General features: G+C 40.6%; 1 protein-coding gene across 2 annotated transcripts in view; it reads left to right on the top strand.

The window, feature by feature from the left end:
• The first annotated feature begins 415 nt into the window (after positions 1 to 415).
• SMAD9 (SMAD family member 9) overlaps positions 416 to 17868 on the top strand; it is a 31732-nt gene continuing 14279 nt past the window's right edge. Inside the window, exons 1-2 of one of the 2 annotated variants that reach the window (XM_075199008.1) lie at positions 416 to 587; positions 16620 to 17174. In XM_075199008.1, the coding sequence (XP_075055109.1) occupies positions 16763 to 17174 (412 nt within the window). In that variant the 5' untranslated portion in view covers positions 416 to 587; positions 16620 to 16762. The remainder of the gene's footprint in view (positions 588 to 16619; positions 17175 to 17868) is intronic. The other variant, XM_075199009.1, reaches the window with a different exon arrangement.

Here is a 17868-nt window from a genome sequence, read left to right as displayed (position 1 = left end):
ACTTGCATAGCTGTTCCATCCTAACCTACACTGATAGATAAGGTGTCATTGTCTAAGGCAGTGTTGGCTAACCTGTGACACTCCAGGTGTTGTGAAACTACAAGTCCCAGCATGCTTTGCCAATATATAGCAGCCTATTGCTGGAAGGGTATGCTGGAACTTGTAGTTTCACAACACCTGGAGTGTCACAGGTTAGCCAACACTGGTCTAAGGGGTCAGTGTTTTATTCCCAGACATTAATGTACAACGTTTGGACCTAGAGAGCAGACTGTCTGACCTCCATCACCTCTAGCCCTTGCATGGCACTGCAGCCAATGACAATACCCCTCAGCCTGGACTGTGGCAGCTGCCAGCAGTGGGTGTGTGTCTGTGTGTGGGGAGACGTGTCCTGGGTCGGTTCCAGCTCTGCGCAGTAATACTCACTGACAGAGGAGGCTGAGCGGCTCCAGTCTGACTGACGCCTCACTCTGTGCCTGTGTTGTTGCCGCTGCTCCTCCTCCTCCTCCTGCAGCCCTCACTCACTCCTTCACGGGCATAGGCGACCAAGGGGACCAGCAAACCGACAGCCGGGGCCTGAGCCAACACAGGTAAGATATATGGCAACTTATTTCATTGACCACATTTCATATATACTTCCCTCAAGTTGTGTCGTGCAATGGGGACCCTACGCAGTGTGTTTGCAAGGATGACCTCAACTCAGGCTGCGTATCCCCAACTCAAGTCAATGGTAATGTGACTGCAATGTACAGTTCTTGTAATAGGTCATGACACCGGCACTCTTATGTCTACACACTCTTCCTAAATATAGATCGCTGTATAGATTGCGCAGCTCAACTTTCAGTGCTTATTAGATCAGAGAACGTTCGAACCTCCAGAATGTGGCTATTAATCCTTAGCCAATTAGAATGCAACTAATCTATTACCTGACTGCCTTTAGTATAATGCAGGATAAAGCAACACGTGGATCTCTAGCGGCTGTGGAACTATAAGTCCCAGCATGCTGACTTGGCCCGGTATGTCCCCACTTGCAGTTCTATGGCGTATGAAGAGCCAAATAGAGAGAAAAAAAATATTATTTTATAATGATCATATTGGTCTCTATTAATTGCTTATAAATGGTCCTTTACTTATAAAATATGAATATAGTTTTAGCAAAACTTTTGGAAGTTGTCCCAGTGGGATAATTGTAGGGTCCGTGTGTCTGCTGCGCTGATACAAGGGGTTAACACACCAGTGTATGGATCTCGGAGATGTCTTGACATATTGGCCGTATTATAGTGTGATAGATATTTGCATCAGGGGAGGAGGGAGAGACATGGAGAGGAGACATACTGACGCCAGTATTGTGATCAGGAGAGGAGAAGGAGGAGTTCTCCCTCACAAGACTGCATCACTTCTCCCTATACAAATAGTACTGTGACGCAGGAGGTGAGACTGCTCTGTGCTTTGGTGACAACTCTTTTTTTTCCCTTTGTTATATGACCAGTTGTGTTAACCTCCCAGCTACCAAAGAGGGTTTATTAACACTTTTTAAATCAGTTTTACAGGTGAGTCTGTAAATCAGCCTATTTGGCACCTGTATAGTAAGCAAATGAGGGATACTCTGTTCTGGAAGTACAGTTCTCCTAGTACTGGACTATAGATGTCTAAGGTACATAGGGTGTTTGTATGAAATACATATAAAATACAGGTGGGTTCATACAATACAATTATAACCCCACCAAGATTTGTGGATGTGGTGTGCAGAGATCACAGATAAATAAAATAAAGTAACACACTTAAATGGTATTTAAATGCTACATAACATATTAATAAGCTCTGTTACTGCACAAAATGGCACAAGAGGGACAAACAATATTAAGTGATGGAATATTTTTTACTGCAACAAGCCAATATAAACAAGCATGATGGTTATTAGTACATGTACATAATTCAGTGTTCATTTCCACTCACAGACATGAAAGTGTTCAGAATTGTTTAGATTCTTTTTGGCATTAATAGCATCTTGTAATCTAGCAGAAATAGGTAACGTACGAATGAGGTCATCTTGCTTGGTATAAATGGTTGTCATGTCCATATCTTTACAGCGGTAGGTTAGATGTTATACTTTCATACAAAGCACAATGCAAATGACAAAACGTGATAATTTGATTTAGAGACATTTTTCCTGAAAATAGACTGTGACATAAGGCACAATGCCACACCATAAGGCACAATGCCACACCATAAGGCACAGTGCAAATGTTGTTTTGTCGTGTGGATTTATGGGCGGTCCTGATACAAAAACTAAATTTCATTTTGGGAGATGAGCATTTAAATTAGATAAAGGGATGAAAAAGGCATAATTAGGGGCGTGCACCCTGTATTCCGGGAGCAAGCACATATTTTCCCACATCCTCTGAGATGATGAACATTGGGCTTCATCACAATGGAATGCATTGTGCACCTTCTTTCACTTTCACGTGAAAACAGATTTCTAGGAGCACTGCGGCTCATGCAATAAAAGCTTGGAAACTCACCAAAAAACAGCAATATTTTTGAAGGAAGTGACCCAAAAATATAAAAGTTACATTTCATGAAGGGGTCATAATACCCTGAACTGTGAATTTATTCTGTTTTCACCATGCGCAGTTGCAGGAGGATCTGTAAACCCGCAAAATCCCATTATGTGAGCACTTCCAAGGAAGAAGTTGAGCATTTTGAAAGGATTAATATGCCCTTTTGCACAAATAAAAATTTCTGTTTGAATTTTCATATTTTGAGGTTTATAAATACCCTTTGTAGCTTCCATAACTGTTACGAAATAATGTTATTTATTACAAGGTTGTCCACCTTCAGATAACTTTAAAACTGCTCTACCACCTATTAAAAGATGGCAGTGCTGGGGCTCTCCTCGGCCCCCCTTGTCAGGGGCAAACGCAGGATTTGTAGAGGGGGGTTTCCACACCACGCCACCAGTGGGCGTGACCAGCAGGCATGGGGGCATGGCTATAATATTAGACAGTGCTTGGCTGCTCTCCAGCTCTTCCTATCCCCATAATATACATGGGCAATGCTGCGTACACTACTGTAAGATGCACGCAGCTCTCCCTTTTCAAGCAGAGCCGTGTGAAGCTGGGGCAGGGTCCAGCTACCTCAAGTATACAGTGCCCCTGGCTTGGAAGGGGGTTTCTAGGCACTAGGAATACCTCCCCCTCGGTTTGCCTATGCTTGTGAAGCCTCAGGTCTGCTCCATACATCCAAGTAGCCATTTTTTATTGGGCTTCTCTGTTCTTACAGCCCCAGAAGAAAACTGAGGGAGGATCCGTCACAAGTTGCCACAAAGAGACTGCTGCTTATGATGGGCCCTCCTGCTCACACACCCCCTCCGACCTCCATTTTAAATTAGCAAGAGTAATTAAATTGTCAGTTCTGTATTGCAGAAGCAAGAAGTCTGCCTGTAGCAACCTACGGGACTGTGGCTAGGTGGTTGGGACCCTGCTCTACCACCTTTAACTAGGTAGTAGTGCAGTTTTAATATATTGGCATTATGGAATACATGTTTTAGTGCAGTTTTTGCTGGGCATACTGCTTTATCTTTCCGCCTTTTGTAGTTTTCAGCAATATCTTTACATCATCAAAGAAGAACTGTTTATTTAAGCTTCCCTTGGACATGAACGATTTACTTTACTCTATACATTGGATACGTTTATATCAGCTCTGTGCTAGAGTCCGTGAAAATAAACAGGTCTATCTATATATATTATAAAGACTTCTGAACAACACAGATGGAAACTTAAACGGTAAAATAATATATTTAATGCTTGCCTTTTATAATGTGGCCTTTTATAAGGTAACTTTTAGTGAAGTTATCTGAAGGGGGAATATTTTTTAGTAAGATATCTCATTAATAATAGTGCTACTGTCCTTACAGTCATGTAGAGAGAAAATGATGTACTCATATATTTCATGATGTGCTTGGTGATAACGGCCCATTTTAGCACTGGAAGAGTTTTGTGCCAGTCACAGCCTGCTAAAATACCTAAATGATGACTAAGTGACTTTTCCAGCAAGTGTTGCATTTCTCTGTGTCTGTCCAAACACATAGTTCTATAGTATTTACTGAACCTTATTTTGTCTTCAGTGAACCTGTCCCTAACCAGTTAGCAGAACATGACGTATTCACACAGTCTGGTGCACATAGATTTGTCTAAAATAGAACATAGGACGCATTCTGTTTGTGTACATCATTATCACTCACAAGTGATCAAAGTCCTCCCTTTTCTGTGCACGATTGATTTAGATGACTAGACAATGTATAGATGGGGCAGCATTTATTGCAAATGTTAGCTGACATTACTCAGCATGGCTCACCAGTTAAAACAACATGACACCATCCCCAGTCAAGAATGGTTCTTTTTAACCAGTGACATTCTGTGAAACACAGGACATGTGAGACACACGTTGTTCAATTAAGTTTACTGCATCTGTAGCTTTGTAGGTTTGGAATAAGAACAACAATGAGAGTACCTGCCAATAGCAATGCCCATAGCAAATTATACATATTCTGGTCTATTTACTAAACTGCGGGTTTGAAAAAGTGGAGAAGTTGCCTATAGCAACCAATCAGATTCTAGCTATCATTTCTTTAGTACATTCTACAAAGTGACACCTAGAATCTGATTGGTTGCTATAGGCAACATCTCCACTTATTCAAACCCGCAATTTAGTAAATATACCCCCAAGTCTTTTCTAAATGGTTGTTTCTAAAATCCAGTTGTGTCTGGAAAACTTCAGAAATGAAAATCAATGTAGCAGGAGCATCTTCATGTAAAAAAAAGTTGTTTTGCTTTCAGTTCTACCACTATTAATAGCAAAAAATAGTTTGCCGCTGTTTCTTGGTGGCTACTGGGCTTGATTCGCAGCCATTCTGACCTGGGATGCTAGTATTTTTTCATTCTCTCTCATTTTGCTGAGATGTTTTCCAAAAGCTGTGAGATACCGCTATCATATGCTCTCTGTGGTGCACGCTCCACACTCATTTGTGGCGCCTTACCGATCCACTGAATCTCTGCTGAAAATACAGTTTATCACTCTTCAGTGCTTGATGGAAAGACTCCTGGGAGTATTACTTACTAAACTGCAGGTTTGAATAAGATTTTAGCTATCATTTATTTAGTACATTCTACAAAATGACAGCTAGAATCTGATTGGTTGCTATAGGCAACATCTCCACTTTTTCAAACCCACAGTTTAGTAAATATACCCCATTGTCTTATAATATGTGTGCCAAATTGATTCGCAACATAGAGTTTAAGCATTTAAATATAATAGAAAAAACAACCGCCATGCCTGATAAGAAGCTTATAGGAACATTATTGGGCATGTAAGAAAATGTGGTCGAAAGACAGCTCTGACCGCACTAACAAGCCCTAGTTTAAGCTGGAAGTGATCTGTTTGCTTAACCCAAGTGCTAAAAAGCTCTATGAAGCTTAGAGAAATGAGCTTAAATGCTTGTTTGCTTCCTTATAAAGCCCCTTTAAAAAATCCCTTCTCGAAGATTTAAGTGTTTAGTTATGTAAATAAAAAGCTCAAAAATATAGTTCTATAGGTGAAGCTGAACTCGAACAGGTTTGACAGCATTTTGCACATTGTACTATTTATTTTCATTTAATCACATTGTCTGTAACATGATATCTGCCATAAACGCCATGTTTAATACAGGTGCAGAGTTTGTGTTATTGTGTTAATCTTTCTTACCTTGGTTGGTGAGATGTAGACACCAAGCCCCTGGATTTTCTCAAACCTCCTCCAGTATACCCATAACAGTTCTTATAAACATGCCAATAATATCTTATAAACATGTCAATATATCTATTGACTTGAACAGTAATAATACCATGTGTTATCACATAGGGAAACCATTAAATAATGACCTATTCAGGATACTTAAAGGGGTTGAAAACTATGGACTCTAGTGGGTAAATGTATCAATCGTCAGTCACTTTAAAGCACCAATTTTCAGCAGTTGGCTGTCATTTAAAATAAAACTTTCATTAAAGCCAAAACCCAATATTGATACATTTATCCCCTAGTTCCTGCTTCTGTGGGATCCTAACTCTTGTTACACTAATGTTTTGGGATCACTGCACACTTCCAAAATCAGACATTCTACATCTTGTGATTTGTTCAACATCCAAAAATGTAGGTATATCGTTGTGGAATAACAAAAGAAATTATATATATAACCCAAGTGCTAAAAAACGGAATCTCCTCCAATTTGGCTACCCACATGTGTATACAATTACGATTCATCTGTATGTGGCCAACTTAAAATATTTTTTATAAATTATTCCATCCATAGGTAATAAAATGTCAGATTTCAGTATGGGTGCTATCCTTATAAATCAGTGCTAGTAGGAAAAGATTTGTTATTTGAGCGGCAGTTTTCAATTTATTATGAACTATAAAGCATTTCAAGTTATTACATTGGTAGAAGAAATCCACTTTATTCTGCTCTCTCCTGCAGTCAGTTTATTTTAATGAAAATATTTGGTATAGTTTAAGAGCCGTTATTATTGTGTTTTATTTATGAAGCTCTGGCATAGTCTACTGCAATATATATTGTGCTGCAGAAAGCAAAGGTCTGCAGCTGGATGCTGACATAAGTAATGTCAGTAAAAGATAATTACTCTACTGCTAGTGATGACTCCTCAAATGTAGCTTAGGTTGTTCCCGTTAATTCTTTTATTTATACAGTGCCAACAAAATTCTGCATCAATGAACAATCTGAATTATATTTAGAAACATTAGGGGTATATTTACTAAACTGCGGGTTTGAAAAAGTGGAGATGTTGCCTATTGCAACCAATCAGATTCAAGCTTTCATTTATTTAGTGCATTCTACAAAATGACAGCTAGAATCTGATTGGTTGCTATAGGCAACATCTCCACTTTTTCAAACCCGCAGTTTAGTAAATCTAGCCCATTAGTCCCTGTCCAAGTGAAGCTTGCAATCAAATTTGCCTTCCACAGGCACACAAAACCAAACGTCCCAGGGTCAGATTAGTCAGGAGCCATTTAATTTACCAGCACACATGAACACAGGGAATATATACAAACTTCCTGTATATACTTGTGATTAAAACCAAGAAAGCATTGCTGGAAGGTTGCAATGCTAACAACTAATAAAGTTTTTGGGTTTTTTTGTATTTACAGTTCCTTTAAACCCTTAAAGTCCCTATAAAGCCCCCAATAAAGATGGTCACAGGACGTTCCTCCCATCACACTCTTGCACAATAATTATTTTTGCAAGGAGGGCGCTTTATCACACTTCCTGGACTTTAACTCAAGCCACATAGATAATTTGTGTCTAGACGTATTTGTGAGACTTGGGCTTAGGTGCTGAATCGCTGGAGTAAATTCTCTTTGATCCATCGGCAGAGTCTCTGGGGAAATGATAATCTGTATATTATACAAGAAGAACTCTACCACTAAATACAGCTGATTCAGTTCTGTCACTTGAACCAGAGAGTATTTAACCAATCAAAGCAGAGGCTCTGAGAAGCATCGCTGGTAGTTGATATGGTTTCAATAGAGCCAGCAGATACATCTGTCCAAGCTGTAATTAATTGAAAGAACGTATGTATGTTGGCGCTATATAAATAAATAATAAGAAGAATGGGTTCTTTTATCTGCCGACACCCCCATTCCCCCCTTCCCATCACCTACCCCCTGCAGCTAAAGTCACAGCTTTGTAACAGCCTGCGGAAAGTTGATTTCTCAAAAAAATGAGCTTAAATGCTTGTTTGCTTCCTTATAAAGCCCCTTAAAAAAATTCCCTTCTCGAGAATTGAGTTGTTAGTTATGTAAATAAAAAGCTCAAAAATATAGTTCTATAGGTGAAGCTGAACTCAAACAGGTTTTACAACATTTTGCACATTGTACTATTTATTTTCTTTTAATCACATTGTCTGTGACATGATATCTGCCGTAAACGCCATGTTTAATACAGGTGCACAGTTTGTGTTATTGTGTGAAAGGTGAAACCTTTATTACCTTGGTTCGTGAGATGTAGACAACAAACCCCTGGATTTTCTCAACCCTCCTCCAGTATACCCATAACAGTTCTTATAAACATGCCAATAATATCTTATAAACATGTAAATATATCTATTGACTTGAACAGTAATAATACCATGTGTTATCACATAGGGAAACCATTAAATAATGACCTATTCAGGATACTTAAAAGGGTTGGAGACTATGGACTCTAGTGGGTAAATGTATCAATCGTCAGTCACTTTAAAGCACCAATTTTCAGCAGTTGGCTGCCATTATTTAAAACAAAACGTTTATTAAAGGCAAAACCCAATATTGATACATTTATCCCCTAGTTGCTGTTTCTGTGGGATCCTAACTCTTGTTACACTAATGTTTAGGGATAACTGCACACTTCCAAAATCAGACATTATACATCTTGTGATTTGTGCAACATCCAAAAATGTAAGTATATTGTTATGGAATAACAAAAGAAAAAAAAATAATATATATATATATATATATATATATATATATATATACAAGTTAACCCGTGCATGATACTCATGCATTCTAGTCAAATCAAGATACTTAAGGTCTTAAAAAGGTTCTTGTCATGCATTTGGGCCTAGCCCCGGCCTCCTCAGGGGAAGATCGTTACTTCCCGACGCAAGCGGCCTTTTTAATGTGTGTTCATGAGGTAAAAATACCTCACTAAAATGAGTTTGACCCCTCAACTCGTAAATTTAGCCTTTACTACCCCTCCCACGGGGGAAGGGGGGATGATGGAAGTTAACTGACTTGACTATTCTAATTTTTTTGTCAAATAATGTCGGTATACCAAATTTTAGGTCAATTGGATGAGCCCTTTCTGAGAAAATAGTTTTTTCCACACACACACACTAACGCACGCCTCTACACATGTGTGTTCATGAGGTAAAATTACCTCACGAAAATGAGTTTGAGCCCTACCAAATTTCAGCCCTTTTTGAATTTTTTTTCCCACACACACTAAGAATTTAGTAGGTCAGTGTATAACTCTGCCCAGCAGGTGGCGCTGCAACTTGGTTTTTTTTTCCACACACAGACGCCACTAAGCATTTATATATTGGATATATGTATATATGTATATATGTATATATAAAAATATATAGAAAAATTGTATTTATCGATCTCTGACGCCGATCCACTTACTATGCTGGTCACATACACTGTGAAATCTAAGTGATCAGGCAATTGGCCCAATGTCACAACATGTATGACCTGGAAACTGATCATTCCCAATGACAATCAAGTTGAAATTGATCAGACTAAAATCAGGCATGTTCTTTCAAAAGATGTCCAGTTGGCCATCTACATGTCTGGCCAAATTCAGCATATTCTATTATTTATCCCAATGGCCGCACAGTGGCTTAGTGGTTCTGCCTCAGAGCGCTGCGGTCATGAGTTCAATTCCCGACCATGGCCTTATCTGTGTGGAGTTTGTATGTTCTCCCCGTGTTTGCGTGGGTTTCCTCCGGGTGCTCCGGTTTCCTCCCACATTCCCAAAAGATACTGGTAGGTTAATTGGCTGCTATCAAAATTGACCCTCTCTTTCTGTCTCTGTCTGTCTGTGTGTGTATGTTAGGGAATTTAGACTGTAAGCTCCAATGGGGCAGGGACTGATGTGAATGTGTTCTCTGTACAGAGCTTCTGCCAGAGGATAGTTTAAAAGTAACTGCTGTAAATTGTCTGTCCAGGAACCAGCATTCCAATAGCCGTGTCCACACATCATTTATCCAGTAAATAGAAGGATAACTTGAATAATGGAAGCAATAGATGTTAATAGAAAGTATAGACTCCCAGAGTACAGCTAATGGGAAATATACCCTGTATTTAGCTCTATGTTTTATTAACACTACTTATCAATTATGTGTTATTAAGGAAAGAACTTGGCATAAAGTAATCCTGCATGGTGGTTTTATCTGTACTGCTATCACAGTGCGCACGCTATTGCTTTATCTTTAATTCACACTCTTGGCTCTGTTCCCATTGACAAGAGTGGTGTTGTAATTCAGGCTGATGTCACCGGCGAGAAATTTTATTTGACTGGAGAGGGATCAATGTTGCTCTCCGTTCCTCTCCAAAGCAGAAGGTTTTTGTATACTATTGCCTGTCATGTTTCCTGATTCAGTGTCACGTTTTCTCTTTTCAGAATGCTAAACAAATCAGGCTTACGAAACAGCTATTAATGCCGGCTGTAATCTCTGCTTGTCTGGCTGGCTGTGGGTGTGATATGTATATGTTCCTGGCACACTACAAACGGTTATAGGATCAGAGAGGTATTTGGGGACTCTCACATCCAGCCCTGGGATCAGGATCAGCTTTTTTTCCTCCAGCCATCTTTTGCGATGGTCTCCTACCCCTTTATCAATGTGCACGTCTTGCTAAGCACTAATGGGAGTCATACAAGGATGGCATCTTGACACTTTTTGACAAAAATGCCATTAAATAATTTCTAATCAGGATCAATGGACGCTTTTTATCGCTGTTGGTTTGTGATTTCCCACTTAATTATACCGCTCTGTCCAGTCTTCCTGACTTCATACTGTCATTTTCTTTGCCAAGAGGAATTTCAAAGTATTGGTGTTTTTAGCTATTTCTCTTTCATTCATACACATGGAGATGGAGGAACTACCTTCTGGCCATCATGATCATGTGCAAAAACTCAGGATGAAAGCATAACAAAATGAGGATCCGGACTGGACCTCACTGATGGGAACACTAGATATAGACCTAAAAATATAGACACTGTCTCCACTCATGATGTGACATGACAGTGGCGGGTTGATGGAACAGTGGTATCAGGTACTAAAGTTCAATGTACCTCCCCAGGTGTACTATCACATGTAACCCATGTAGTAATCTGAGACTCAATAACAACCAACACATAGAGTTCATTAACTTGTTAACATAGTAATTAGAGCAAAGCAAAGTAGCAGTAATAACAGAATCCACAGTATGATGACATTAAAAAAATCTCTTGTAAATGAATAATTCCCACTAGTGACATCCGTATAGGACCAGCTGCAGATAACCAGCATCTCCCTCAAGTCCCGTCTGAGTGCCACAGATATGACCTTATTACTTCATAATAATTATGACAATTCATCATCCTCCCTAGAAAACTTAATTCCATATATAAGGAGTATCGCACTTCCAGATGTTCTTGCGTGGGCTTTTATCACTGAGAAGATATGTTGGTCTGCTGAGCCATTCAATTCCAGTGTTGCAGTAGTGTCTTATTAGTTCTGAACCTTGTATATGTGTTTCTTAGATTCCAGACGTAGACCTGTACCTTGACTATTAATCATTGGCTGTGACTTCTGTCTCTGTCTACAACTACTATCCTTTCTCAAGAAACAATTAGCCTGCTCTGTATATCTTCAGGATCAATTAATAGTAAAAAAGGCCACACACATGTAGTCCTAGTTGGCTTAAATGGTTGTTGTGACAGGATGGACCGCCTATGCCACCCTGTCTGTTGCTGCTGGGAACCGGCCGGGCTTACTTTGCCACCATTCCCTTTTGTTATCCCCAATGCACCCTCTTGCCGCAGTAGGAGGGGCTTACAAATACTGCCACCACTTGACTCCTTACTGGCATCCAGTACCGGGTTTCTTCTGGGTAACTGACGCTGCGAGTGTACCCCGTTACTGGTGTTCCTGGGCTGGTACTGCTGACCTCTTACTATGGATCGGGTTGCTGTGGATGGAACCCTCCTGGCCTATCACACTAACCAGGGTTGCAGGGTAGCAGGCAGAGCGGTGGTGCTGGAGAAGCTGGGTCCAAACCTCAGAAACAGCATGGAACGGATTAGATTTTGGGTCTAATCTGTAGGTCACAGGATATTCAGCATGGAAGATATTTTCAAGCAGGTCTTTGAAGCAAGTGATGTTTATTTGCAGTCACACTGTTTGGAGGTACCAGTGATCATGTCAGGTGAAATCAGAAGAACAACTTTTAATACAAACAGTGCTGTTTTATACACATTTGAGCACAGCCTCACTGGATAAGCCAGCCCCCTTGAGGATTTCATTTTTAGAATCTGGATGCAATTTGTTTATCCAAACATGGATTTACATGCAATTCAAAGCTAACAATATTTACACTTATCTGTGATATCCTATAACTTGCTGTGATTTCCTGCATCACATGCTGTTTACAATGTTCAGAAAGGTTTGAACACTCTGAACAAAAGGCCACATAGTAACGACCCCCTGCTGGGCCTTTGGCCAGAACAGGCATTTGACACTTCATCAAAAAACTTTCTTAGCATTTCCTGCTATCAGACTCCCTCCCCACATATGTCTACTTGGAGATTTCCTCTAGCAACCTTACAAACCCCAAACAATGACACTTCCATTCAAAACACATCCCAATGTAACAGGATAAGTGCATTTCAAATTATACATTGGTGCCTGCACCTCTGATTGAAATACATTTCTACAATAAACTATTTCCACATGATCCAGCCACAAACAAGTTATTTATCAGGGATCCAGTCACAATTGTTTTCAAACAAATTGTTCCATTGCTGTATTATCTTTTGCCCTAAAAATTATTTTTTGAATGATCAAAATCTATATGAATGTGATCACCCAGAGAGAAATCAGGTCAATCGGTAACGCCCAATGGTGCATGGTTGGGTTCATTGTCCAAACACACAAATGCGTGGTGTGCAGTTTGGACCTCTGTGTGTGTCTTGATTGTCCACAGATCCAGTTGTTTGTAATTGGGCAACATTGCCAGCTCTACATGTGTGTGTGGACACTAAGATTTACATGCATACAGTGCTGGATATGGGGGTATATACAGTGGTATGCCATACCGCCCATTTTCCTACTGCCTTCATTGTAAAACTAGAAATTACATTCACTTACATCCCCATTACATTTTCTATATTGCCATTTCTAAATTTCCAGAGAGCCAATTCTAAATTTACACATTGACCGCTGCATGTATGTATGCAGAAGTTTCAGACTTATCAAACTTAGTTCATGCTCTGTGATTGTGGGGAAAACATTTTTCAGTGCACATTAGATCCTGTCTGCTAGTCTTTTGAAGAGCACAGCAGGGACCCTGTCTAAGCCTAAAAACATACAACAAGGAGCAATAATGTGCACTCTGCAGCCTAATAAGCATATATGTAATGTACAATCTCTTCTGATTAACAGTTTGTCAACATTTCCATGAATATTTTTGAATGCTAAACAAAACCTTTGCATGTCATATTACATTTGCATGTGTGATGTATTTAGAGACATTTATTGTCCACTCCGATTAGTAAATCAATGATAAATCACTGAAATATAATTCATGAGCTGACCCTGTTTGTGGTTTTTTGTTTGGCCTCTGTCCACAATAAAGCTGTGTTGTGACCTAGTTTTTCAGCATTACATTCCAAATAGCCAGATAGTTGGTTAATTTTCCCACACATGTGGCTACACAGCAGTGAGTACTGAAAGCAGAGCCTGAGATATCCATGGGCTCTTGTTGTGCCTACTCAAACCTGATCCAACTGGGTTGTATTTTGATTGGTTATGACAAACTCAAACGTCACAGTACATTGCTCAGTCAACTGTACAGTGGATGTATCACCCATGTTTTTGGAAGGTAGTGGGGAAGCATAAGAGGAAAAATTACAAGCTGAGCAGACACAGACCTGAGTTTGCTCATAGTATTAACAGAGGAATAACATAAAATGATGTCTAACATGTATATTTTCCTGTGTTAGGCACAATAAAACAAATTTTGAGATTAGTATGTAAAACACATGCACTGTCTACACAGCAGCTTGAGTCAGACTTTACTTTTATTGACAACTTTTGGTAAAAGGGCAGTAAATGGGAGACAATCTATAACTTTAGCCCTGTAGGTGGCGCTATAAGTCTTGTGTTCTTTAACTTTGCTATACACAGTAACAGTATAGCTACAGACAATACCTTCAATAGATGTAGAGCTGCAGCAATTGGCAGTCAGTGCGTTTAGGTAATCTTTCTGTTTTCCTCTCTGTGTCAACTTTATCTCTGTGGTTTTCTATCTGCAGAGTATGTTGGTGATATATAAATAAGTAATAAGAAGAATGGGTTCTTTTATCTGCCAATCCTCCCCTGCACCATCTATCTATCTACACTCTACTATTTCTTTATATAATCTTATATTTTCTGCATATAATCAGCACTGCTCCTCTTCTCACTACTTGATAAATAAGGACCTATGCACTGGAAAGATGATGGGCAATGCCCAGAGCTGGATTAAGGCTCTGGGGGGCCCGGGGCACTTTAGACAGGGGGGGCCCCTAAAGTGTACTATGGCTATAATTTTAGACAAATACACAGACAATAATGTGTGCACTACTGTTAGGTGCAGGCAGCTCCCCCTTCACGAGTAGAGCAATGTGAAGTGGGACATACCTCCCAACTGCCCCTGTAGTCGGGACAAAGTCCTGACTGAGTGGGTCAGTCCCCAAACTCAGGACTACCCCACCAGAATCAGGACAGTTGGCAGAATGTCCTGCTCTCTCCTACCTGTTCTTCCCGCTTTCAATACTTGTTGCTGTCGCTTGGGTCCTAAGCTCAGTTGTGCTTGTCTGGATCCAGGAATGTTGGTTCCCTGTTTGGAAATAGAATAGGTACATGACATATAGAAATATCAGCAATCAGTGAACACAGTAGGCCTCCCTGCCTCTATGCAGTTCGACATTAAATCAAAACAATTCATGTTTTATTATTAGTGCCCCTTTCCTGTAACCAGCCCGACTGTAAAATAATTTTATTTATCTTTAATAAAAAGACCCATTGCCCCCAAACATCCCCAACATTAAATTAATAGTAATCACATTTATTAAATAAACCAATTTCCTACCATACATTAAATAACTTGCATTCACTTTTAAGAAATAGAAATCCTTTTTCCAAAACCACCCCAACATTTAATTAATCATCTCACCCTACATTGATAAGTCTGCACCAACCCCACTATTAAATTAAATTGCCCCACCATCACCCCACAAACAAAATAACACCCATTAATTAGCCACTACCTACCTCACACATTACATTTCCACAAGCCGCTTGTGCCCTCACACACACTACATTGCCACAAGTCCCGTGCTGCCTTCACACACACGTTAGACTGCCACAAGTCCCCTGCTGCCCTCACACACGTTAGACTGGCACAAGTCCCCTGCTGCCCTCACACACACAGACTGCCACAAGCCCCCTGCTGCCCTCACACACAGACTGCCACAAGCCCCCTGCTGCCCTCACACACAGACTGCCACAAGCCCCCTGCTGCCCTCACACACAGACTGCCACAACCCCCCGTGTCAAAACCCACACACACACACACTTACTTACCTTGCTCTCTGCTGTGCATCACTCTGCGCTGCTCAGACAGGAAGTGAAATGAGCACTTCCTGTCTGAGGCCAATCAGCAACAGGCAGCCTCACGATTGGCTGCCTGTTGCTGCCACTGACCAATAATGATGTTTTTATTAACTATCTTTTACACCCCCCTCCCCCGCTCGCGAGCGGGGGAGGGGTTGTGTGAAAAAGATAGTTAATAAAAACATCCAGCAGCTTCTCTCCTCAGGGGGCCCTCAGAGAGAGGGCCCCCCCCCCTTAATCTGGCTATGGCAATGCCCACAGGTGAGGACACAGTGGGGCCCATGCTTAGTTGGGTGAAGATGTGTCCACCCAGATACACTTGCACCCATCTAGGTCATGAGCACTAGAAAAGTTTTAATAACATTGTTTTGATAGCAAAAAAATGCATTTGCTATTAGGTAGGATTTTGATGAAAATAAAAACCCTCTATAAGGTCTAATATTGTTCCTCATATATGAATGAAATTAGCAAAAAATAAATTCTAAACTACGCCCACAAATCAGTAATATAGCCACAAACAGTGAAGAAAGAACCAATCGGCTTCAGAGTTGAATCAGCCAATCAGAAGCTAGCTAGTGCTGGCAACTGTCGGCATCATCGGTGTGTATTTACACCAGTCCTCAGGCAGTGGCTAGTGATTCGGCTACTGACAAGCGTATACGTGTTTTCAATGCGGGTCTGCCTCTATTCCCATTGCAATTATAATGATTTACTGATCACAGGCTCCATCTTGCAATTCCTGTGGACAATTTGGATGCGTTAAACCAAATTGTCCACAAATAGATGCTACTGTGAGTTCAAAAATGGTTGCCCCAATCAGATTTGATTTTCATCAGACTGGGTGGTGCGCAGTCATTGGACGAGAGGACTCATCGTACCCCTTCACTCAGCTTACCCAATGAATAGACTAATCTCTTCAATTTGTGGATGTGTGTATATGTCATATGTGGACAGCTTTAGATGTAGAGAGATGTTTGTATTCCAAATATCTTGGGTCTCAGAATTATTATTGTGTTACCTTTACTCAATAGTGTTTTGATTTTTTTTTCTCTACACCTATAGCATTTAGTAACTTCTATATTCTTCATATGATATTTATTTTATCTATTAGTCATTACAGATTTTTCATATGTACAACAATTCTAATTGCAACTATTGTTTCATTAACAGGACAGGCTAGGATACTGACAAACTTTTCACTCGAAGCGCACACTCCATGACCAGATTCAAAGTTTTGAATATAAAAAAGAAAAAGTAGAAGACACTTTTATATCATTACTTCATTAGCGTGCAAAGTGATATTAGCAATTCATATGAACACCAGCACCCCCATCAGCTCCTTGTTCTCCTTCACTAGCCCTGCCGTAAAGCGGCTGCTTGGCTGGAAGCAAGGAGACGAAGAGGAAAAATGGGCAGAAAAGGCAGTGGATTCACTGGTGAAGAAGTTAAAGAAGAAGAAGGGTGCGATGGAAGACCTTGAGAGGGCGCTAAGTACTCCAGGACAGCCTAGTAAATGTGTCACTATCCCACGTTCACTGGATGGAAGGCTGCAAGTGTCACATCGCAAGGGTCTTCCACATGTCATCTATTGTAGGGTCTGGAGATGGCCTGACCTTCAGTCACATCATGAGCTAAAGCCACTGGAGTGTTGTGAGTTCCCATTTGGTTCCAAACAGAAGGACGTATGCATCAACCCTTACCATTACCGCCGTGTGGAAACTCCAGGTAAAAATTATTTTTTGTTTTACTTGCTCTAAGCCAGGCCTGTCCAACCTGTGGCCCTCCAGGTGATGTGAAACTACAAGCCCCAGCATGCTTTGCCAGTAGACAACCTGTTGATAGCTGGAAGGGCATGCTGGGACTTGTAGTTGCACAACACCTGGAGAGCCGCAGGTTGGACAGGCCTGCTCTAAGTCATAATTGGTCTATGATTATCAATCACCTTTTGCACTAAGTGCTCCTCCTCTTTAGGTTTAGACATAAAATAAAGCCTCACCTTACGTCCCTCTTCACTCATATTCAGACTATTTTGTTGTGACCGGCAGAATTGTTAGTGCTATTTGATGTGCCCCTTCATTGTTATGACTGGCACTTCAAGCTCTCGTACAGAAGACATCTGTTGGAACTGCCGACTACAGTGACGAGGGGGGTGTGGTACGGCATACCGATCTTGGGAAGAACGACAAGACTCACCCCGACGTGACAATTCCGAAGGACCTGGTTCCCGACCCTGCCAGATGACGACTCCTCTTCACCCCGACAGCAGCCAATGGCGATGATGCAAGAAGGCGGCTACAGCTGATAACGTCATTGAGCATGCCGACGCCATTATCGCTGTTGTTAAGGGGGTGAGGTAAGCATGCACCCATGTACAATGTGTTTTAGAAAGAATTATACATTGTACATAGGTGCATACTTA

Source organism: Mixophyes fleayi, chromosome 2 (assembly GCF_038048845.1).
Source record: "Mixophyes fleayi isolate aMixFle1 chromosome 2, aMixFle1.hap1, whole genome shotgun sequence".
NCBI lineage: Eukaryota > Metazoa > Chordata > Amphibia > Anura > Limnodynastidae > Mixophyes > Mixophyes fleayi.
Note: the sequence above shows the minus strand (reverse complement) of the source record. Positions and strands in the feature narration are given on the sequence as shown.